The 24,264-nt window shown below is 36.9% G+C and overlaps 2 protein-coding genes across 8 annotated transcripts; both read left to right on the forward strand.

Moving 5' to 3' along the window:
• LOC109709914 (protein WVD2-like 5) lies at window positions 437-6,519 on the forward strand. 2 transcript variants are annotated; one of them, XM_020232290.1, is made up of 9 exons: window positions 437-663; window positions 2,197-2,584; window positions 2,888-3,145; window positions 3,289-3,347; window positions 3,571-3,645; window positions 3,759-3,858; window positions 3,945-4,016; window positions 4,108-4,218; window positions 5,775-6,519. In XM_020232290.1, the coding sequence occupies exons 2-9, from the start codon at window positions 2,324-2,326 to the stop codon at window positions 6,150-6,152; spliced, it is 1,314 nt and encodes a 437-aa protein (XP_020087879.1). In that variant the 5' UTR covers window positions 437-663; window positions 2,197-2,323; the 3' UTR covers window positions 6,153-6,519. The 2 variants fall into 2 exon arrangements, with proteins under 2 accessions (XP_020087879.1, XP_020087880.1); XM_020232291.1 differs by lacking the exon at window positions 437-663 and adding an exon at window positions 1,659-1,677.
• On the forward strand, window positions 9,380-24,013 carry LOC109709913 (CBL-interacting protein kinase 24). Of its 6 annotated transcripts, none has more exons than XR_002216235.1 (16): window positions 9,380-9,691; window positions 10,010-10,233; window positions 10,870-10,932; window positions 11,092-11,163; window positions 11,459-11,566; window positions 11,644-11,718; window positions 11,805-11,858; window positions 12,619-12,744; window positions 17,045-17,134; window positions 19,266-19,400; window positions 19,527-19,646; window positions 21,014-21,130; window positions 21,813-21,872; window positions 21,978-22,052; window positions 23,088-23,196; window positions 23,602-24,013. XR_002216235.1 is itself a non-coding variant. In XM_020232289.1 (16 exons), the coding sequence occupies exons 2-15, from the start codon at window positions 10,075-10,077 to the stop codon at window positions 23,115-23,117; spliced, it is 1,284 nt and encodes a 427-aa protein (XP_020087878.1). In that variant the 5' UTR covers window positions 9,380-9,691; window positions 10,010-10,074; the 3' UTR covers window positions 23,118-23,135; window positions 23,602-24,013. The 6 variants fall into 6 exon arrangements, 5 of the variants coding, with proteins under 5 accessions (XP_020087878.1, XP_020087875.1, XP_020087876.1 ...); XM_020232289.1 differs by having other exon boundaries at window positions 23,088-23,135; XM_020232286.1 differs by lacking the exon at window positions 23,088-23,196 and having other exon boundaries at window positions 9,381-9,691; window positions 12,634-12,744.

The following is a 24,264-nucleotide window of genomic DNA, read 5'->3' on the forward strand; positions in this document are numbered from 1 at the left end:
CCATTCGATCACTAGTCAAATGATATTGAAAAATCATAAAATTTATTTTCTAGATACTTCAAATACTCTAGATCAAGTTTAACGGAGCCGATCGACGATTCGAAAGTCGCAATATGAAAAACGATCTAGAAGCACGGAAGGCTCCGTGCTTCCAGAAACATAGTAATCTACTTACTATATATATTATATATTATACTATATATATATATATATATATATATATATTATTATTTTGGTATGTTTTTTTAATTTTTTCTTTTTTCAAATATAGTTTCAATGAGCTGAACTTTAAAAAAAAAAAAAAACAGGGAGAGAAGAAGAAAAAAAAAGGAGACGAGAGAGAGAGAAAAGAAAAAAAAAAGAAAAGAAAAGAAAAAGAAGGGAGTTCGATTTTGGAGGTCCGCAAGCAGAGTGAAAAATCAAAAGAAATCACGGATAAAATAGAAGGAACAGTGAAATGCAGTGAAAGCAAAGCCCTTTCGTCTTCTGTGCGTTCGCCTGGTTGGTTGGTAGCATTTCTCTCTCAAATTTCCACGCCACCATTCACAGCTGCCTCTCCGTCTTGACGCTGAGAAAGCTCGTCCGAAGGATAACAATTTTGGTGTTTTTGCTGGCGCGATCTCGCCGCCGCTGTCGAATTCCGTCTGCGCTCCACCAGGCGAGGTAAGATCTCGTGATCTGTGCTTTTATCGAGCCCTATTTCTCCTTCTGCCGAATCCGGTGGTTGCGAACCAGTAAATTGTCAGATCTGTACGCGCTTCATTTATCTCTGGATTCGTCCTCTCCTTTATGCAACTCCTCGCACTAAAATTCGAGAATGCGACGGTGCTCTGCTGTAGAGCTCTACGTCCCACAGTCAGTTCCCACTCTACTCTTGTTCTTCTCCTTTTTCTCTTTCTTACTTGTCGTTCCACTCTGTTCTATTTAAAAAAAAAATTTCTAAGCGCGGTGCTGTTGAATCCAAATGATTATATTCTTTTTGCGGATTGATGGCTGCTATGCTTTCTAACCAGATCAAGAAGCATATAGCTAGTCATTTAGGCGGACGTACATTACCGCAAACCCGCTGTTTTGACAGGGATCGTTCAGTTTTCTACCAATCTAAGATCGATCTCTTTGATTCCACGACTTATAAAACTTCCACCTGCAGTTTGCACGACTGGCAAGCAGTCATCTCCTTCCTTAATTCTCTTGTTCTGTTTGATTTTTGCTTGAAAGTCTGAACCCGATTTCCTATTTTTTCTGCCTTGCTTTTTAAGTTTGGGTGAATGCAATGGCAATCCATGCGACCGTGCTCAGATGTAGTTATGGTTCTTCGAATCTTTTGAGCCATAGTTCAGTGGAGGGAGAAGTTCAGCGGGGATAACTTTTAGTTTTTAGTCTTTTTACTCTTTTTTTCTCCTCAACCCCTGGATTATCCAACTAACCAGGCCTTTCGCCGTCCCAATCTTGCAGATTGGTCCCTTACTTTCCATTCAAACACTTTGCAGATTGGTCCCTTACTTTCCATTCAAATACTTTAGCCTCTGGGCTTTCTCATTTATTGCTCTTTATTCCCTGCCATCCGAGGAAATCTAATTTTCTTATAAAATGACCTTTTTACCTTTTCACCCATAAAACGACTTGCTTATTGTAGATTACCTCAGACAAGATCAAGAGGTTACTTTACAATGGAAGGTATATTCTTTCCTTTAACGATCAGGAACTGAAGTACAATATGTGCAAAAGTTTGGGAACTAGTGTTTAAGTGAAAAGTATAGTGATCAAATTGGAAAATTAGAACGATACACAAGGATTGCAGACAAAATCTTACCCTAATGATGAATACATGGAATAGGGCAGCAGCAAAATTGTGGGAGCAGCTTTGTTATCCAGAAAGCAGACTAGACTTGGTTATACTTTCTCTGGTCAATAGCAAAAGTTGCTTTGTTTGTATCACCACTAGGCATAAAGTCGGGAACATAACTATTTCAGGGGTTAGCTAGAATCTTGTTTCTGGGGAAACCCAAGTTGACGAAAAGTCTGAAACAACTCATCTGTCACTCTTTATTGTTTCTGTTGGAGAAATGGGGAATATCTTGTTGTCGAATCAAAGGTTGCATTAGTATTTACGTTTTATTTGCCCTATTTCTCATCATCACCGTTATTTCTTGATGAATAAGAAATTAATACATACTACTATAAATTGTTTTGCAGTATTCTTAGAGCTTTGATGAACAAAATGAGGAATCTTAGCCTGTAAGGAAGATATCGACCTTTACGTCATTGCCAAACAAAGGAAAGGTAAAACTGCTCCTACAAACTGCTGATAAAATATAGAGGGATGGATGCCATCAGTGTTATTACCAATACCACTAGTACAATGAATCTTAAGAATGGGGCCCATGGGCCGTATCCATCCTCTAACATTGAGATCATAGTATCACCACACGAAGGGCATGGGTCCATCAAACGTGATGAGCAATCTGATGGCATATCAGGATCTACCAATCAGCTGAGAAAAGTTGAACTGATCAACTCCTCTGAAGAAGACAAACTCGTAACCATCTCTCACTCAGAAAGCATAAGGAAGCCATTTTGTCAGGTTGGTTTATTCGATACACGCATTTATTGTAAAGTTCTTTTGCCTATTTAAATTAATTATAGTTTATAATGATTATAATGACATGACCTATGGGTCAGCCACAAACTCCATCTACTTCTCTTGACTACAGTAGTTCATTTCCCTACTAGTTTGTTGTATCTATCAGGTCTATCTCATTTAAGTTTGTTCCCATTCGCACATCATTTTGAACTTTTGGTTGTAGCATTTCTTAGGTTTGTGAAATTTTGCCTCAGACTTTGGCTTATCTTTACACCTATGCCTCTTGGTACTTCCTTTTTTTAGGATGACCAAAGTGATAATTCTAAGACTGCAAAATCTCAATGGAAGAACAAAAAAATTTCATCTGGGAATGGAAATCTGCAAACTACTGTTCCAACTTCTGCTAAAAAGAATGGAGACAGAACTCAGGCAGAGAAAGGTCCTGTTGTTCTGAATGGTTCGTTCAGGTCATCTTCTCGCCATAAGCAACTCGCACAGGTGACAAATCAGGATACAATCAATGATAGACACACTATCAATGCTATGGAAGCTGGTAAGAAGGTAAGCTGCATCTACTGCATGCAACATTGCAGTTCCAAGTGTAATTTCCTGCATGATATTTACTTGCCACTTCAAATGGTTTCCCTTCCTATTTGATTTTATTAGATTTGATAAGCTTGTTTTCTTATTTCTGGTCCGAACAGCAATCTGGAAATATCATTGGTGCATCTGCTGCCTATACGTCAATGCTTGAGGATCCAATGTATGACTATGCTCCATGGTCTTGACTTGCTTGGTGTTCTGTCAATACATTCCATGTGATATACTGCTCTTCCTACTATAAGTCTATGAACAACCACATGAAAGAGCTTTTGTAGGGTCACAAATCAGTAATTGATGTTGCATTTGCTAATATCTTGTGTGTTAGTATTCTCATATATTCAACAACCTTTTTTGTATCATTATATCCTTTTGCACAAATGCAGTGAAAAGAGGAAAAATATGAAGCCCTTAAAGCAGCACACTTCAATCAAAGTTGAAGAGCATTCACGCAACACTTTGTATCCTTATGCAACTAAAAGCACTCATCAAGCAATTTGTGTGCTGAATTCACTTTATTTTATTTTATTTTTTTCAGTAAAGTAGTTTTTTCCTTACGTGGTTTTATTACCAGAAGCCCAACTTATGCAATTTCAAAAGCTCGACAAATGGGCTCTTCTCCATCTTATGGCTTCACTTTTAAGTGCGAGGAGAGAGCCGAGAAAAGAAAAGAGGTAAGCCTGATCTGTTGTGAGGACTATTTTTTTGACTGCCTTCAACTATAAAAATCTGTGAATTCAATGATTGTTTGGTCAACTAGTTTTACTCGAAGCTTGAGGAGAAGACCCATGCAAAAGAATTGGAACAAAGTTCCTTGCAAGAGAAAACTAAGGTTATTATTGCTGTATATTATATGTCAACTAGTCTTTTCTGGTATGACACCATATGAGGGAGCTCTCAGGTGCTACTTATTGTTCCTATAGGAGACTCAAGAAGCTGAACTGAAGTTGTTCAGAAAGAGTTTGACCTTCAAAGCAACACCAATGCCTAGTTTTTATCAGGAGCCTGCACCCCCCAAAGTTGAGTTCAAGAAGGTAATTATGTTAATCATTACTACTCGTGTGTAGTATATTACATGTCCATTGCATCCCAATTTGTAGTAATCTGTAAATGCAATCATAGTATGACTTCTCATCTGAAGTAGAGGCTTTCCAAATGTGATGATGAAATGGCTTCATTCAGTCTCTGCAACATATATATTTTTTTGTCTTTTTATTATTAGCAAACTAAATACCTAGTTCAACATGCCAATGGTTGAATTCCTAGTTGCTTTTAACTTCATATGATGTTGCTATATAATTACAACAACCAAAAAAAGGCCCTTTGTTCTGTAAGATTACTATTCTGTGGTAACATCACAGACATGCCTTGTAAACACTACTTTTCAGCTTTAGGTGAGTCCCATTTGTTGGTTTAGATATTTTTTGTTGAAAGTTGAACTGAATTAAAATTCCAATATTCCAATTTTAGCAGTTGAAACTTGAGACCAGAGAAACTAAAATTATCATGGTTTCTAGGCGTACCTGCCTTCTTGTTTTAGCTTTTATGTCCATGTGAAGTGCTTCCAGCTTGTGTAGCCCACTTGGCACTTATGCATAAGATTCAGAGGTAGCGGGCAATCATAAATGTCATATTCCACAGGACATCTCCTTTGCTTTTTGCTACTGCAGTGCAGTGCGTTTAGGCGACTTAACAGCGAAGCCAGGCCAAACAGGCTAGAAATTGGTTTCATTGAAGTTGTTTGATTTCAATCTAATGGCTACAGCATTTAAATACCACCAACTTTCAGTTCAATGTCTAATATTAAAGTTTATGGAACTCGTAATAATAAATGTATGCATGAACTTTGGGCAACAAAATATATGTATAAACTATATTAGTATGATTTTAGTCTGAAGCTATATTCATCATCTCAACTTCAGGCGATATCCTCCTCTTACCTGAACTAGTCAGCACATCTTTTAAACTGCAAAAGATTTTGTTGTCTATATTACTCATTTTCTCTTCATTACTATGCTCCCTTGATGTCAAATTTTGATGTTGAGGATGGCATAGGCTTATGCTCATTAGGACTAAAGCTAGACTCTTTCAATAGTACAATTTTCATGAATAGTATCTACTTTTAGTATCTGGCAAATATAAGCATTTGGAGGGGAAGGCAGAAGGTTATCTAGTTTAGAATTCTTGTGGTGACCAGTGGTATAGATAGTTGGTGACCATGGACACGTAAAATTTGAAACCTGTTGTAATATTTCGGAGATTTCAGAGCGCACTTCCTTATAAAGAATAGAGGTGAAGCACAGTTTTTTACCACTGTCTATTTGACAATTGTTGTATGCAACTGTAAGGATCCAGCATGAATACTTTATTTGACTGACGAAATTTTCACCTTTACGGTTAGATCAGTACAATTTTGCACCTGTTCCAGTTTTATTACAGATCCGTGCAGAAGTGATAGTATCTATACACCATTTAATTGTTCTGCTAAAACTAGCGGTTCTCAACTTTATAAATTGGAAGAAACTTGGTATATCCCTACTTTCAAGGTAAATAATGGACTAACTAGCGTCTGAAACTGTTATCATGGCAGATACCTCCTACGAGAGCAAAGTCACCGAAGCTTGGACGTCGTAAGGGCTCTTCAGCACAAGATGTAGAAGTAAATAGTATTAACCGCCATCCAACACGCCGGAGTCTCGATAACAAAAACTCCCAAAATAGCCTTACAAAAGATTCCATTGTTCACTCCAAGAAGAATCAGCGCAGACCGCTTCCCATATTGCCCTCTAAGAAGACAGATTTGGTTGATGCTGCGGGCAAAAGCCCACCTCACATGCAACAGCTAGAGAATCCCTCATCAAACACAATGCCTGTCGAAGAAGAAATACAGTTCAAAGCAAGTCCAGATGAGCCCCAGGTTATGGAAGAGAGGCCCATAGTGCAAGAACCTCTTGCTGAATTAGCTTAATATGTGGTATTCTTCCAAGCTGCCTTAAGTGTAGAAAGGGTTGTTAGTTTGACTTTGGTATCTTTATGCTGAAATTTTGTATGTTGTCTATCCGAATAGCTGGACTTATTCCCATAGTGCAAGAACCTGTTGCTGAATTAGCTTCATTTGTGGTATCTTCCAAGCTGCCTTTAAGTGTAGAGAGGGGTGTTACTTGGACTTTGGTATCTTATGCTGAAATTTTGTATGTTGTCTTTCCCAATAGCTGGACTTATTTTGTGTCACTTATATATGTTGATCTTCTTCTTCTTCTTTTTTTTACTTGTAAAATGCAGCCTGGCTGTTGAGGGTATCTTAAATGCAAGATTCTACTGCCTAGTTAGTTTTAGGTATTACTTCCAATCACTTTGTAAGTCAAATTGTTCCACGTTCTCTTTACCAATTTTTTTTTTCCTTTCCATGTTTTTCTTCTCCCAAGATTCACCTGTTTCTCTTTCCGCTGAATTTTGTGTGCAAGTGTCACGTACCACAGCTTTGAAACGGACAATGTGCCCTCGCATCATTGATAACTAATGTAGACCCGCGCTTCGCAGCGGATAATTTTGTTTCATAATTTTTTTAGTATTAATAATTTAAAGGTAAAAATATAAAGGAATTTATCTAAATTCTAAATCGTTTTGAATCGGCTATATTATATTTTAATTTTGATTTTGATGCCCAACCTTTCAGTTGTTCAATTCGAGTCGATTAACAGTATTTTGACATAAAAATTTAAGTTATTTATTTACTTTAATGAATTTATAGTTAAAAAATAAATGAGGTATAGTAACTAAGCATATAAAAATAAACAATATATTCAAATTTGAAGTTTAAATATTATTGACCGACTTAAATTAAACAATATTGAAAAATTGAGTAGTAAAATTAGAATTTTGAAATGTTGGATGACCAATTCAAAATGGTCCATAATTCATATCTGTTTCGTACTTTTTTACCCTAATTAAAATAGAAACTAAAATTTTAAACACTAAATCCTTAACTCTAAGCTTTAAACTCTACATTACTTCATATAATAAAGCATATCATAAAGATTAAACGAAATGTAAAAATAGAAAAGAAAATAAAAAAAACAGTATAACAGAGCTTAGGATATATGAAGAAAAAAAGAAAACAAATTATGAAAACGTAAAATTACTTTCATTTTATATTATGAAATATAAAATGAGGAATCGAGGGCATGCCTTTGAAAGCATGATCTGATGGTAGAAATCTACCAGATTTAGATAACATTTTTTCTCTAACGTTACATAAACATAAAAACAACTGACAAAATATTTTTAAAAGTATAATTTAAAAAATTTTTAAAATTTTAATAATAAAAAATAAAATTAACTGAAAAGTTCTGGATCAATAGTAGTGCGTGCAATACACTAATTTATGAAAAAACATAGATGCCTGATTTGAGCAACAGTGTGGAAAAGAGTAGATTAGTTTAATGAGAAACAAATGGGCACTAATAAATTTCAAATAAAGCACATAATAATAGGTCTTTTTTGTTCTTTAATAATAAAATAAAAGTACCATATGAATAACGCACATTAGAGGGCCCTTTAGATTCTAAGATAAATAAAATTTTCTCTAGTTTAAGCTTTCAACCCTTTTTTTTTTTTTTTCTCGTGAAAGAAACCCACTATTTTTTTTTCAAATTCCCTCTTATCTCTTTTTTCTCTCTCTCTCATATTTTGCCTTTTGCAAGAGCTTCTTGTCCCTTTACTTTTTTTTTAAAAAAAAGAAACTCTTTTTTCCTTCGGAGTATGTTAACCTGAATGCTTGTGAATAAACTAGCTTTCCGGAATGCTTATAAGTTACTTTACCTTAATGATGACTGTGAGTTATGCCAATATCCAACGAGCCACGGGAAGTCACATTTTTGGGCTATTGTAACGTCCTCATATAATGCTGCACGATGAAATTAATTTACAAGTGACAAGCGATGGCTACAACTTTGCAAGTTATGCACGTCCTTGCAAAGCATGGTAAGTTTATGCTCAATAATAATGAAAGCTAATTGTATAATAAGTGCCGGGGGGGTCACGTTGAAAGAGTACATAGTTTAGTTACTAGCTGGATGGATAGCATTAATTTCTATCAACCATTGAATGCTTGAACTTGGAACAAAAAAAAAATCTACAAATAATTGAACATAATAACTTTTCATATTTCTCTTTCTCGTTAGATACGAAGTGCATGTCCTCCGTCTCTGCTCCAAGTACCCACCGGCATAATCATCGAGGTGAGCAAAATAAACTGAATAAATGTAAAAAATCTGATTTTTGTGAAAGTGTAAGTTACTTAAAAGACAATAATTTTAGCGAACATATTCAACAATAGACAAGCATGTATGTAGCTCACACATTTTTCTTTCTGTTCTTTTTCTTTGCGGGAGTTTTATGGAAACTCCGCAGACTGCACATATAAGCCTTCTCTTTTCTTTTGGAGGAAAGAATTTAAGTACACATTTTTAATCTTATTCATTTCTAAATGACTATCGGGGGTGCATCAACTTATATAGTTGATCTCTTCTCAATGTATGCAATGAATCATATAAACAAATGGGAACGACTTATTCTTTCGGCGTCAAGATAAATTAATGAGAGCATTGAAATAATTAAGTTCCACTCTTGAAGGAAAAGCCAAACCTGATGCCCTATGATTGTCACCTTGTTTTTCTCTTTCTCTCTTTCTCTCTCTCAAGTATCACTATTTACGTGCTTCTATTCTTTGTAAAGAATAGAAAAATTAGAACTATGTGAATGATAATACTTTGTATTCTAACTTTAAAATAAAAATAAATATATAAGTTAATTCAAATTTAAATTAAAATACTACAAGTAGGTGATACTGTAGTTAATTGCTTAGCTGGTAATAACATGCGTATTCCATCAAAATTAGTATATTTTTTAACGACCGAAAATTAATTGCAATGAAAAAAAAGGTTATAAGACTAGATTGTAAAAATAAATAAATTATTACACTTCTTCATCATGGGATTCATATAGGGCTCTCATTTTGTCATTTTTTTACTTTAAAAATTCAAAGTTTTTAATTTAAAGAACGTATAAATAGCATTCCTAACGAATTTTTTATTGGTTAATGGAATTTATTTTACAAAAAAAAAAAGAAGAAGAGGAAGAAGTATAATAATAATAAAATATGAAACGTTTGGAGACCAACGGTGCATTAATTTGCGGTGCGAAGGTACCACTGTCGGTAACTTTGCCGAAAAAGCGGTGTGAGATGGTGCTGATCTGCTGTTCGTATGTCTCAGCCTCGCCTTCCGTCAGCTCCCTGTTCTACATGTCTCTCTCCCTCCTCGTGCGACCGAAGGGAAAGGAATCCTACGTCAACCTAACAAGTATCGAGTATTAACAAGCCATCCGCAATTCCGTATCCACTTTTACTCCTTTTTCTCCTTCCCGGACGGTGCGTCTCTGCTGCTATCTGAGTTTTCGATCTATCGCCTCCGCCTCCGCCCTCATCCCACCCATCCCTAATACTCGGTACATACTCTCTCCCCTCTCATCCCTCCTCTTCCTCTTCCTCTACCTCTCCTCCTCCTCCTCTTCTTCTTCTTCTTCTTCTTTCATCCGATTCAGTCATTTTGAAATGGACAGGAAAAAAGTAATAATAATCTCGTCCTGGATGGGGTCTTCTCTCTTCTTGTTCCATCTTAATTGCTAACCTACCTTCTTCTTGTGCTTATTTTGGCCTCTCCCTCTCTTTCCCTCTCATTCTTTCCTGCATCTTGCCTACCTCCTCCTCCTCCTCCTTCTTCTTCTTCTTGTTTAATTTGTTGATCTCGTCTTCATCCTGATCAGATCCGTGGCGGAGGGCGGGGATAAGGATCGAGGCTGGGATCAGAGAAGACGCCAGCCAATGAGCGATGGGGATGAGGAGAGTAGGAAAGTATGAGGTCGGGAGGACCATCGGGCAGGGCACCTTCGCCAAGGTAAAGTTCGCCGTCAACACGGAGACCCGGGAGAGCGTCGCCATGAAGATCCTCACCAAGTCCACCATCCTCAAGCACAAGATGGTCCATCAGGTGAGCCCTTTCCTCCCCTTCTTTTCGCCTTTTCCCTTCCCTCCTCTCTTGTGAATTGTGATTAGAGCCACAAACAAGTAACTGCCGGAGCTCTAAGAATTTTAAGTTCTTCATCAATTAGAAACACTGGACGTGTGCACATAATACATTCGTCACGTTTCATACTAGCTTCAGTTAGCCAACTTATCATGAGAACATCATTTCATCCTACGTTAGACTTCTGTGAAGACGGTCTCATGTCTATCGTCTTTCTACAGGGTAATTATTATGGTATTTATTAAGCCACGAGGCTGTTTGTTTAACAGGTGTTTTGCTTAATAAGCTTGCTATCCCAGCATCTTCGGCACAACTGAACATTACGACTTTATCATATATCCCTGGACTGTTTGTTGCAAATCATTTAATAATACTACGACACTAGTTCTTTGCGATGTACTCAAGATGATGTCCATCCTTCTTTTGCTAGGCACATTCATATTATGCCTTGTAGTTTCACTAATCTATGCCTGGTTGCCATCTGCAATCTTCATCAGCAATTTGTTTGATGTTGGTTGTAGATGAGGTTTGCTTTTCAGTAAGCAGTGTGTGCTTTTTTTTTCTAATGAATGAACTGCTTATGTCTTCTTCTGTTTGCAGATAAAAAGAGAAATATCCATAATGAAGATTGTCAGACACCCTAACATAGTAAGACTACATGAGGTGTGCAATAGTATACAAAAGTTTGTTGCGGCGAATCTAATTGTTGTAACTCTTGCAACTTGTGCACTAGGCGATTCAGGATATTCTAGGATGCCAGTTTTATTCTTTTAACTGATTCCTTTTTTCGTTTTTAATTCTGGAATTCAATCGATTTTTTAGGTTTTGGCTGGCAGGACGAAGATATATATCATCTTGGAACTTGTTAATGGAGGTGAACTGTTTGATAAAATCGTAAGATCTCTGATCATCTACTAATTACTTGGGAGCTTGGCAATTGATACATGTGTTTTCATGTTACATATTGTCACATCAAACACTGCTGCAATTTTTCTTAGTAGAAGTTTCATTATGTAATAACCTTGGGAAGATCTACATTATTTCTTTGTTTCTCCAACACACTGTATAACGAAATTTACTTGTTTTCTAATCTTATTGGGATTTGTAGAATAATTCATGGTTGCGTGTGTTTTTTACACGTTGTATATTTCTGCCTATCTTATCTTCATTGCCTGTTAATCATCTGCAGGTTCACCAAGGAAAGCTTCATGAGAGTGAAGCTAGGCGGTACTTTCAGCAACTTGTTGATGCAATTGATTATTGCCACAGTAAGGGTGTCTTTCATAGGGATTTGAAGGTCTGTTGCATTTTATGCTCTGTTTGTATTATCCTCTTCAAGAACTGCTGATTTAGCATAATTCCTCACTTGTGTAGCCTGAAAATCTTCTTCTTGATTCGCGGGGAAACTTAAAAGTTTCTGATTTTGGTCTTAGTGCATTGACCCAGCAGGTAAGCTGATTCTCTTTATTGTGAAGCAGCTCATGTTACTAGTGTTATTGGTTTGGTGCTGCATGTTACTAGTGTTTTGGTTCCAGGGAGTGGGCCTTCTTCATACAACATGTGGGACCCCTAATTATGTTGCTCCTGAGGTAGTTTACTTTTTGCTACATGTTACCATCTATGTCATTCTGTGATGGAAATTACGCTGAGCATGTCACCTTTTTATGACAAAAATGTCTAGTTCAATTTATTCAAGCATCCTTTCCATCTGTTTTGTTACATAAGATTCAGCTCTCATGTTTTGCTGCTCTCATTTTGACTTCTTGTATTATTCATGGCCCCTTTTGGCCATTGTGAAATTTGGTTTCTGATCTTCACCATGGTTTCACAGACCCATTACAACATGTAGCATGACTCTTAAACTTCATTAACATATTTTGTCATTATGCTGCTTCTTGTTTACCTTTACCTTATGTATTCAAGACTACTTGTTCTAACTGTGCTTTTCAGATTATCCTTCTTTATCATGCGTTCCTGTTCTTATATATTGAACTATTCAAGACTCCTTGGCTTTGATGAACTCAATCACCTTATTCTACTCAAGAAAAAATTGTCTACAATGATCTCAATAAGGTTTATTTGTCATGAAATATAGGATTATGTTCTTAAGTACTTTTTGCTGTAATGTCACTTGATATTGCCATGTTGCTATGGTTCCACTTAGGGAAGCAAACAATCAGATTATTACAGAATCTGCATGTAGGCTGGACATTCATCCATTTCTTTTTAATCTTTCGCTCTTTAACTTGTGTTTGATTGAAAGTGTGACTGTATAGATAAACTACCCTGCAAAATAGTGTTCACTTTTTTCCTTGTATTATGAATTCTTATAACAAGAGACTTCTGTAGGTACTCAACAAACAGGGTTATGATGGAGCTGCAGCAGATGTATGGTCATGTGGGGTTATACTGTACGTTTTAATGGCTGGATTTCTTCCATTCAATGATGTTGATCTTCCAGCACTGTATAGAAAGGTATTTTGGCTCTTCTTTTTTCAAGTCTAGTTTTTTCTAAAAGTTCCATGAATTAGTACCATGCAGGTCCCTAGTACCTTTAGATATTTTTTTGTGTTAATTGTGTTGGTAGCCCCCTAACTTTTATCAAATTTTCACCCTGCACCCTATTCTTTTAAAATGAACTTAATGCACCATAAACTTCTCTCTCTCTCTCTCTCTCTCTCTCTCTCTCTCTCTCTCTCTCTCTCTCTCTATATATATATATATATATATATATATATATATATATATATATATATACCAAATTGGCCCATTTTTGTCATTTAACATTGAATCTACGGATGATAAAATGATTTGAATACTGGGTAAGCGATTTTTGAACCCAAGTATGCAGTGAAGACACGATTACAACTTACTGTTTATCAAAACGGATGGTTAAAATTTTCAAAACAAAGCTTATTTTAACAGCAAATTATCCTTTTCATGTAAAAGAAACCTTATGACACCAAATTTTTGGTCAAAAATTGTTGACTCAGTGTCTATATGTCACTTTTTTGGGAAATGAACTTAGCATCAAATGATGGAATGGGTCAGTTTGACACATTATTAGAAGTTCAGGGGGCATTAATTTCACTTTAAAAGAATAGGGGCCATGTCACGCCCCAAACCCGCCTAGTTGGTCGGTTTGGGTACGCCGAACAGGCGCCGAACGGACAGAGTCTCCCCTGTCTGCCTAAGGCTCAACAACGATCATATACATCTGGTTGCCCAGGAATAACAGCATCGATATACATGATACAAAGTTAGTAAACATACAAGCGAACAAGAGAGAATCTAACTATTGCAATTAACATTTAACATTTACTTGTTTCCTCCAATGCAAATACTTTGATTTACAACTTGCATCAAAAAGATACATAGGTTTTACATCATTCATCTCATAATACATTTATGTCCATAAGCAACCTCACCAAATATATAAGTCTCTCAAAATGAAACTCTCAAAATGGTGCCAACACTAATGCAATAGGAGGTAGCTAGCTAACTAGGGCGCTACGCCCTTGCCGCGGTCCTCGACCTGTCCGCCTGTACTCGGTACTGCAACAAAGTGGGATGAGAACTAATAAATAGTTCCCAGTGGGTTCGGTTACCGACGCCGCCGATTTTCCCACTAGGTCTAAGCCGGCAAAAGTAGTAAAGGGTTAGCCAAATATTAACATTTCTATCATGCTACTATGCCTTTGCAATATGAACAATAAGCAAGTAAGGTAAATAAATTCTAGCAACTACTATGTTCATGATGCATGCCATTTACCTTTATACCATAACCCAATCAATTTGGCTTACCCAAAGGTTAAGCCCGACTCACAACCAATCCCTACAAATCGTGAGGAGCAACCGCTACACTCACCCGGGACTGTCTGCGGGACAACTACGTCTGTCCCTTCCGTGAAGTACTTCGAAGACCACGCTTGGGTGGAGCGACCACCGCTAAGCAAAACAGACGAATGTGAGTATGATCCAATCCTCTAACCCGAGGATACCCTACCAACTAGTGGTAATCAAATCCGGGAACACCAATCCCAATACTCATACTTGAGTAACCACATTGTCTCTAGTTAAATGTCATTAGATCACAATGTCATGTTTGTCTCTAGTTAATGCCACATTGTTTAGTTGTCTCTAACTAATGCCACAATATTATATTCTCACATGTTTTCATTCTTATGTTGATGTCACTTCCGGTGCCACAATGTTCCAAGTTAGGTTTATCATGTCATTATAGAGTCCCTTGTTCACATCCATTCCTATATCCACATAGCACTAGGTTCCATCTCATAGATATATATACATGCAAATCTCATGAGAACAAGCAAGGGAAGGAATAAACCACAATCTACTTTACTATGCATGAATGCTAACATGAACATATGCATGGCCAATAAAGTAACTTAGACATAAAAGGAAGTCCGGATGTTCCGAATAGCACCCCCCACCTTTAAATAATGTCAAGGTGTGAGAATCCAAGTTTCGTGATTTTTGGACGTCGCCTCGGCCCTCCAGGCGGAAACGAAGCAAAAACGGTCCTTTTCTTCAATAACTCGTTATACGATCGTAGGAGCTTCGATTTGAGTTGCTCCCGATATAGATTTTACTTTCAATTAGGTTTCTACATGGTCAATTTACATATAAACCAACCTAGGGCAAAAGCTTCAATTTTGGTACCCTAACATTGCACTATAGCAACATACACTCTCTAGATCTTGAACATAAGCAAAAACAAGTTTAAAATCATTTAGAGACTCTTCTAAAACCATTTCTTGGCCATTTAAATCATTCTTAGGGCATTTAAAACAAACCCTAGGTTTCTATCATGAGAGCTCATGGAAAAAGCATGGATTTCATGAGGTTCCAAGGCCTCTACTAGGTTTTCCATCATGTAAGAAGATCAAAACCAAGTGTTCTAGGGTTTAAAACCAAGCCCTAGCATAGATTTCACAAGAAACCTTACCTTAGCCTATGAACACCACTAGCTCCACCTTGTAGGAGAGCCTTTGATCTTCCAAAGCTCCAAAATCCTCTTCAACCCTTCTCTAAACTCCTTCAATCCACCTTGGGGAAGAGTTTCTAAAGAGAGAAAAGAAGGAAAATGAGAGGGGAGAGTGTTCACTGCGGTGAACAAGAGAGGAAAGGGTGTAGGGTCTTTATAAGATGCCACAATTGCAATAAAACCCTCCAACTCTCTCTATTTGCAGCAGGCTGCGACCTGCGGTTCATGGTGCACTGTACTGGTGACACGGGTTGGTGTCACCGGTTAACCATTCAACAGCAGCCAAACCCGAGAGCTGCTGCTCTCGGGTTGCTGCAGTGTACCGGTGACTAACCAGGACTGTCACCGGTACGCTGCCCCAGTACCGGTGACACCCGGATGTTGTCACTGGTACACAGTCTCAAATGCCCAAACCCGAGAGCTGATCTCTCGGGTTGCCTGCTTGGTACCGGTACACACCAGGGGTGTCACCGGTTAACCAATTCCCAGACTTCAGTTTTGGCAGAGCTTCGACTCCATTTCGTGCCGAGTAATGTTAAAACTCTTCTCACTCATTTGGAACTCAACTTTAACCCTCCCAACATCATTGGAATGTCGAATGGACCATGTCCAACCATTTTTCTCGCCACGTTTTGGTCATTTTGACCAAAAGTGATTTAATACAACGATGATTCAATATCTTACAGGCCAAATTGAAACTTTGGCTAAAGTTCAGGGGCCACTAGTGCAATTAACCCAATATTTTTTTTTCGAAACTTTGACATTTAGAGATGGACTTTGCTGAGGATTTAATTGCATTAAAGATGTTGTTACTGTATTTTTTTTCAACCTTCGCTAGAAGCAAGGATTTAAGTGCTGTGGCACTAGGTCGTGTCGGAAACTTGCCGGTATGGTACGGCGGCATGGTGCGTGTTAGGCTGTGCCAATGCATGCCGGTCATAAAAAATACATATGTGCTGACACATAATGGTATAAAATAATTATTTTATTTAGCAACAAAATATTCTAACTATTTATTATATATTTTTTATCAAATATTTTGAATTTTATTGAGAAATTTACTTACTAATTTAAAGAATATATAGTTTTGAGCTATGCCATCGGTACGGGGGTTGTATCGTGCTGATATCTTGTTGACACGATACGGTACAGTGGATACGGCCCGTGCCTATCGGGACTTAAATCCTTGGCCAGAAGCTTGTTACTTATATGCTTTAATAAATTATAATGGTATATGGCGTAGCAAATTCTAAACAGGGAGTAGTCTTAGCAATGAAATGAGATGGTCGATCTTATTTAGTAATTGCCTATTTTGTCCCGATTGTGCATAGTGCTGCAACAGAATAACTTCAAAACGAAGTGCCAATTTCACACTTGCTGAGAAAGTGCAATTTGTGCTTTCATTCCCAGTTGTGGTGAGCTGAAGCATTCTAATAATGCTTTGCACACAGACCTATTTGCTCAACTTTATGCAAAACTAGCATGATAAGCCAAAAAGCTCTAAATCATTCTTGTGCGATTTAATATCATCAGAGCATGTATGCTCACGTGCATTTGTACCCTGTGATCTTTAGAAATATATATAAAACTAAAGTTGTCCTGCTGACACAATGCTATCATTTTGCGTTCTTATTACCTGAGTTTCTTTTTCATAATATGCTCGTAAGATCTATGATTTTTTATGATTTGCGCTAATTTATGCCGTATCAGAAGTTATAATTGCCATCTCCATTTGATGTAATATTAAGATAATTAATTGATTTTCAGATTAATGCAGCAGAATTTTCCTTCCCATCCTGGTTCTCTTCCGGAGCTAAGTCACTGATACTGAGGATACTTGATCCTACTCCAAGCACTGTGAGTATATGGAGCACTCATTTATTGAATAGCTGATGATCTATTAACATTTGGAGGGATAAATATTTTGGCCTCAAATATTCCCACTTAAGTTTGACAAAATTTTTTTCTTTTTTCTATGCCTTGTGAGCTATGTTGCACGGATACGGATACGGGGATACGGATACGACACGATACGGACACGGCGATACGGCATTGTCCCAAAACCCTAGGATACGATACGCCGGGAGTACTTAAATAAAATATTATTTTAATATGTATAATAAATTTACATTGATAATATGTCATGACGCATTGAAATATAAAAATTAAAAAATAAACAAATGAGTAAAAGTAAANTCTCGCAGGCCACCGCTCCTCTCTCTGCGAAGAAGATGGCCGCTGCTCGCTGCGAGGAAGACCACCGCTCCTTCTCTCTCTCGCAGGCCACCGCTCCTTCTCTCTTTTGCTGCGAGGAAGACCAGCGGTCCTGCTCTCTCGGTTTTTCTCTCTCTCGCAGGTTCGCAGCAAAAGAAAAGCGGAATAGTCCGCTCTTTCTCTCTCTCGGAATTTCCCTCTCGCAACAAAAAGGGGAATAGGGCTTTATTTGTGTCTTATTAGGATTTTGGATGCGGGTATTTTTAAAAATTTTTAAATCCGACCCGTTTAGATCCAATAATATGTTTCACGTATCCCGCCCGTATCCCGAAACGTGTCCATCCGTATCCCAAAACGTGTCCCGCCGTATCCCAACGTATCCGACCCGTATCCAATTTTTTTTTATTTTTTAAAAATTCCAGATACTTCAATCCCGTATCCGATACGTATCGGGCGCGTATCGGGCGCGTATCCGTATCCGATACGTATCGGATACGGGTACGGGTTAGGTTTTGGAGTATCTGTGCATCATAGCTTGTGAGCTTAACTTACTTTTGAGAAGTGGAAGAAGGAAAGTAAACAAACTATGAGTACTTTTTCAGGACTTGTATTACCTATGAGGTTGAATCAGAGTTTCTTTAACATTTTTCTGATCAATTGAGTGGCTTAAGAAGGGAAAACCTATAGGCACCCTTCTTATGGTTCTGTCCAATTCCTCCTCACTAATGCTGTTTGACCTCTACTTCTAATTTTATGCTCTGTACTTGTCTTGTGCTTGATGCCTTATGGTTTTGTCTTAGTTTTTACATTGCCTTCTTCTAATTACTACTTGTCGTGTTGGGATTGTGTTGGTGGCTTAGTGGAAAATTGTAAATTGGCAGTTGTGTGATTTTGGTTATAGTCTGTGTAAGAACTTAGATGACTATCTCAAATGTATTTATCATTTTTTTTTTTACTTGTTTAGCATGCCATGGAAATATCATGTGTTTTATGTGTGCGCTACTTAATTTCCAAAGGGCATTAAGAGCAATGACCTTACGTAGCAAACTGACACAGCAAAACTTCCGGATAGTGATGTCGAAAGGTCCTAAGCATGAAGGAGTATCTCCTCCCTTAAAATTTCATAATAAGGAGAAAATATGAAGCACCTTAACTCTGGATATTACTAATAATTCAGGGTTTGCGATATTCAAAGTTCCTCCGCACTGTAGTTGCAACAAATTCTCAAATTCTCAATGACCTTAATCATCTATAGATTCTGAAAAAAAAAAAACTATTTTCCCCTTGCAGTTAACTAGAGCACAGCATTTGTGGATTTCATATTATGTTGGGAGTTTTACTGCTTGAAGACCTTATAGTATGGATTCGAGTGAAGGGATCTTTAGTAACTGTCATGGTGAAATTGAAAAAAAAAAAAAACAATGATCTAAGGATAGCTTAGTTTTATGAGAAGCTATTTACTGGTTTCATGAATCCAGCGGCATGTCATGATTGTCATTTGATTACATGAGAAAAATGGCAAAGTCAAAATAGTTCCGTAAAATTGCTAAGCAATTACTAGTAACAAGATGATTAAATTGATATTACTATCAGATTTATGGCTATCCAAAGCAAATTGCATAACACTGATTCTTGCATGTGCTGCCGAAAGTGGCACCGAGCGTTTAAGATTGTAATGTGTGTTTTATGCTGTTTGAGTTAATTGGTGTTTAATATAACTCCACTACCTCCTATACTATATTTAATATTGCAACTGTCTTTTCATGCCTTAAAGCTCTTATTGCAGCGTATTGACATTGAAGGAATAAGAAATGACACATGGTTCAAGAGAAAATATGTAGCTGTTAAAAGTGGCGAAGATGAGGAAGTTAATCTTGATGATGTACATGCTGTTTTTAATGACATTGAGGTCAGCAGACTACTTTTTTCTGATCTGTTAGGACTTTTGATGTTTCTACTGTTGTATTTCACACTGTCAGACCATATAGAGAGCTTGTCCTCATACTCAAATTCTATATTGCTTTTTCTTTTTGAGGACCAATATGTATGTGAGCAAGTAGCTGATGATGATGTTGGCCCTCTTATGATGAATGCCTTTGAGATGATTACGCTTTCTCAAGGGTTAGACCTGTCAGCATTATTTGACAGACGACAGGTACTATAAAACTGATTGATCATGGGAGAACTTCATTTATCTCTCAAAAATTATTAATATTATTATTATTTGTAGTTATCTTCTTATATACGAAGCTTGATCTTTTATAGCATTGCATATATATGAGAGGAAACAAAATAAAATCTTGGTTATATGCTAGCATGGCCTTTGCTTTGGCTAAATAGAAGAATATAATTATCTAGCCATGGACCTTGGATCTTACTTTTGTTTTTATTCAATATACTTTTCACCAATGATTTGGGATTTGCCAAATTGTACTTCATCTTAAAAATTGTCAATTAAGGTATGTTGACTTGGTTGATGGCTCTCATGAAAATGGCATTCTTTTCAAATTCGTTTCCTCCGTAACCTATATAAAAAAAATTAAAAAGGAAATATCCTAGACCTCCTCTGTCAGCTTTGTTTGATTGAGAGACTGAAAGTTGAATATTCAAATGTTTCACATTAAGTATTCAGCAAATACTCCTAGAATCCTCTCTCTAATTGCAGTGACTCTCCTCAGAGTTTTTCCATATGCCTCAAATAGTTGGCTGTTTGGTTTTGTGGAAGGGCAATCATTTCAACTTAGCAGAAAGTCTGATAAAGATATTGGTCAGGCTATGAAACAAACATTATTGGCTAAATTACACCATGTGCAAACTGATTACGTAAAATTAGCATGTACATTTTTTTTGTCTATTGAATGGCTGCGTAATTAGTAGTATTTTCAGATAATCATCAGTAGCAGCATGGTGTGTTGGTTTTGATGTGTGAAGCAAACAATAGAGTTGCCCCCCTATTCTTTTCATTGCGTGGCATGCAATTGTTCGTAAACTTCATTGGAAAGCTGTTCAGTAGGTCTATATTGGTCCAATTTGGTGTTTCAAAATTTAATGAGTGTAAAGCCTTTTTTATGTTAACTGATGTATTTATTTCACACATTAGAGAAGTATCTACAGAACTATTAGATATGATTTAGAATACAGTAAGTTGTTAACGTCACTGGAATTTTTTTCTTTAAATGGCTTAATAGTGTTGGTTTATATATTATATGATTCAGTTAGAATACAATAATGTTTCTATATGTCTCTGCCTCCCTAGAATTCTTTCTTTAAGTGTTAACGATGCCTTTGTCTCTGTAATCAATCTTTCTAGACATATGCAAATATTAATCATTGCTCTGGTATCTTGCATGGGCATGATAGGAGTTGTTACTTGCTACTAAAGCTTTTGTTAATTTATGGTAAACAAATGATTGGAACTGTTGCATCTAAGGGTTTAGCAGGCCAGCCGCCTGCCCTTTTTTCTATTCGTCTATGTGCCCTGGTGCTTATTTTTCGATGTTATGGTTTGTTTTCTTTCAATAGGATTATGTAAAACGTCAAACCCGTTTTGTCTCACGGCAACCAGCGAACACCATTATAGCGACGATTGAAGCTGTTGCTGAGTTGATGGGCCTCAAGGTCCATTCACAAAACTACAAGGTAAGTTGCTTTTTAAGATAGTTTAATTCAACAGAAAATCTGCTTGTGGTTATTTTTTGCTTAGTTTTCTTGAAGGTGAGTTTCTCAATTATGATAAGGCTCTGTTTGTTATTGGGAGAAGATCACGTTATGTGCGTTGAGAAAATATGATAGGAAAATATCTTGTTTGTTTCCGTATATAATATTGTAATGAATAGGTTGCGATATATTTTTTGTGGTCCCACTGGAAAAACAGAAGCATATTCTTATATGCTTACATCCCAACTCTATTTTGTCTATTAGTGTTAGATGAGCCTCAACACCACACTAGCCCTAAATCAAATATTGCATCTAAGAATGATTAGTTTTATGAATTGGAGGATTACTTCTGCATCTGAATTACAGTCTGCTGAAACTAAGTTGTAATAGTTAATTATCCATTGTTCGGTTTGTTTATCGCCTGGCCAATATATTGTAAAACTGATGACGGCAAGCAAACTATGAAGCACGATATGTATATCAGTATATGGCCTATCAGCATAAAGCCGTCTAGAGAATAAGATCTGGTTTTGGATAGTGCCTGCCATAATTATTGTAGTATCATTAGACACTTCACAAACATAAAGTTCCTTTCTGGTTCTTCTCTGACTTTTATCTTCCTTATAATTTATAGTTATGCCTTTGACTTGCCTCTTTTTCACAGCAGATGAGGCTTGAAGGAGTGTCCTCAAATAAAATGGGTCAATTTGCTGTTGTCCTGGAGGTAATTCTAAGTTTCTATGTCATTTGCTCTAACATTTACGTATTATAGGGAAATAGCTTCATTTCCTGCTAGCATCTCCTTTTACTCGTAAGTCGTTACTCCCAGGTTTTTGAAGTCGCGCCTTCTCTTTTCATGGTTGATGTCCGGAAGGTTGCTGGTGATACTTTAGAATATCACAGGGTAAGTTCTATTTCTATCTGAGGGATCTAGCTAAGATCAAATCTCATTATATATAATTTAAGTTGCAAATAAAATTTTATGAAGCCTCCAGTTAGTAAGCATCGAATAGTCTTCATTTTCTACACACTAGTATTGTTTTGTCTTGAGAACAACTCAAAGACAAGAAGGCTCTGAAACAGTTATCAATTTTTCTCCACTGGCTATCAACTAATATCAATGGAAAGGCATCACATAATAGCTATAAGACTAGTTGGCAGGGAGCAAATCTACCCTTTTGGTTTCCTTTTAATGTGTCACATGAAGAGAAAGCTTAATACTATATTTATTAATCGGTTATCCTGCAGGGAAGAAATTTGTATAAAATTTTTCGAATGGAGAGTCAAAATTTTATGGAATATGTACTTGCAGAGCCTTCAAATATGAAATACACATTACTATTTCTTGTTTATCTGGTTTTATTCTTGGCCAACCTCCTCTTAATACCATTTCTCCAGACCTTTGTATCAAACATCATACTCTTCATCTTACCTTCAAAAGTAACACCTCAGCCAACGTATCTTGAAGTACTAAAGCTTTGAGAAGATTCAGATGCGACTGGTGATGTCCTCTGAACGTACTCTGACATATTAAAGGCTGAAAGCATACATAATGATGATCGATGATACCAGAAATACTAGCAATCAATTCCTGAAGGAAAACTGGCTTTATCAGCGTATGACCTCCCATGGACTTACTTTGAAGACCATAAGGCTTCTCTTATGTATCTTATTAATAACAATGAATTTATGGCTCTCTTTAATGCCTGCATAAGGGCAATTATGCTAGTTGAAACTTTTAGAGAATATCTATGGAATTATGTCACTAGAGGGGTACCTATGAAAATTTATCCATAGTAGGTTAGTATTTTTGTTGCAATAGGCATAGCAACTATTCTGCAAACGTAGCAATGGTGTAGGAGCTATCAGGGGCAACGGCAACTCTAGCTTGAACAAGTGTATTTAGTTGAGATGGAGCTGAAAGTATAATGGTTTGCAGCTGTGGATGATGCAGTTACTTCAGAAATAGCATGAGAATTCTGAAATGGTGAGTTGAAGTGTCAGACCGAAAATAAATGGTGATTTTGTTTCGGTCAATTACTTTTGAGGTACTTGACTTTTTTATTTTCCTTGTTATGTCTTTCGTTATACGAATATATACTGCAACTAATGAAAGAGATTACTCTATCTGCTAAGTGGTCTGATTTTGTGCTGGAAAGAACGTTGGCACCAATTTCTAGTCAATTGGTGCTTGGTTGATCCGTGGCTGTTTAAATATATGAATTCTTTTTGAGCTTTCTCATCGTTCAACAACATGCTAATGCTGCCCAGTATTTTATGAAAAGGTATTCAGTGGTTGCAATATAATAAGGTGCCCAGAAGATAATCAGTTGTGTTTGTTCTATATACAGATTTTGTGAAGTGTTCTCACTTCTCACACTATGATTTTTGACACTTTCACTTTGTGTGAATATGATTTTGCTAATTAGATTCAACATTTTATGTTTGTGCAGTTCTACGAGAACTTATGCACTAGGCTGGAGCATATCATCTGGAAGCCCACAGAAGCAGCTGCATAACCTACCCTGCTTAGAACTACTACTTGCTAACTGCAGGTTTGCCAATCATAGCTGAGGTGGGAGCTTCCAGTTTGGAAGGAATCAAGCTTCTCTTGTTGCCTTGATTTTCTGCACTAGTAGCAACATGTAATTGCGGTCTTCAATTGTGGCATATCTAGATCACCCTCATCAATGCTGTGTAATTATGTGCCACCAGCTTTTAGGTTTGGTTTTGTATGTAAGTGTCTTTTGTAGAGTGGATAGTTGATCCCAAAAGGTGTTGTGAAATGTAAGTCTCAAAATAAAGGCTTTAAGTGTATAAATAAGGTTCCTCTTAAGATGAAGTTGGATCAAGCGTTTGATGGAAGGTCCAAATAGTTGAACGCCTTTGTGCAGAAAGGCAGGCTCTGGCTTCATTTCTGCTCAAGTCTGAGGATGATGTGTTCCTGATGTGAACTTGTTTTGCTTTGCTACAGGTTACGCTATTTTGGAAAACTTAAAAAGCTAATGCCCTTGCCCAATAAATTTTTAGCTTTTGTACGGGATTGATTTCATCAAATGTTACAACTAGTTGATGCCGTCCTTGGATGCAATTATCACTAGCGTACGCCATAGGAA

The sequence above is a fragment of the Ananas comosus genome, linkage group 5, assembly GCF_001540865.1.
Source record: "Ananas comosus cultivar F153 linkage group 5, ASM154086v1, whole genome shotgun sequence".
Classification (NCBI taxonomy): Eukaryota; Viridiplantae; Streptophyta; class Magnoliopsida; order Poales; family Bromeliaceae; genus Ananas; species Ananas comosus.

Excerpts from the sequence above, each read along its gene's own strand:
- LOC109709914 (XM_020232290.1), top strand. The coding sequence starts at position 2,324 with ATGGATGCCATCAGTGTTATTACCAATACCACTAGTACAATGAATCTT. Across the intron at positions 3,646-3,758 it reads GAGCATTCACGCAACACTTT|AAGCCCAACTTATGCAATTT; the intron begins GTATCCTTATGC and ends TTTTATTACCAG. Across the intron at positions 4,219-5,774 it reads CCAAAGTTGAGTTCAAGAAG|ATACCTCCTACGAGAGCAAA; the intron begins GTAATTATGTTA and ends TTATCATGGCAG.
- LOC109709913 (XM_020232284.1), top strand. The coding sequence starts at position 10,075 with ATGGGGATGAGGAGAGTAGGAAAGTATGAGGTCGGGAGGACCATCGGG. Across the intron at positions 11,164-11,458 it reads GTGAACTGTTTGATAAAATC|GTTCACCAAGGAAAGCTTCA; the intron begins GTAAGATCTCTG and ends AATCATCTGCAG. Across the intron at positions 21,131-21,812 it reads TCCATTCACAAAACTACAAG|CAGATGAGGCTTGAAGGAGT; the intron begins GTAAGTTGCTTT and ends TCTTTTTCACAG.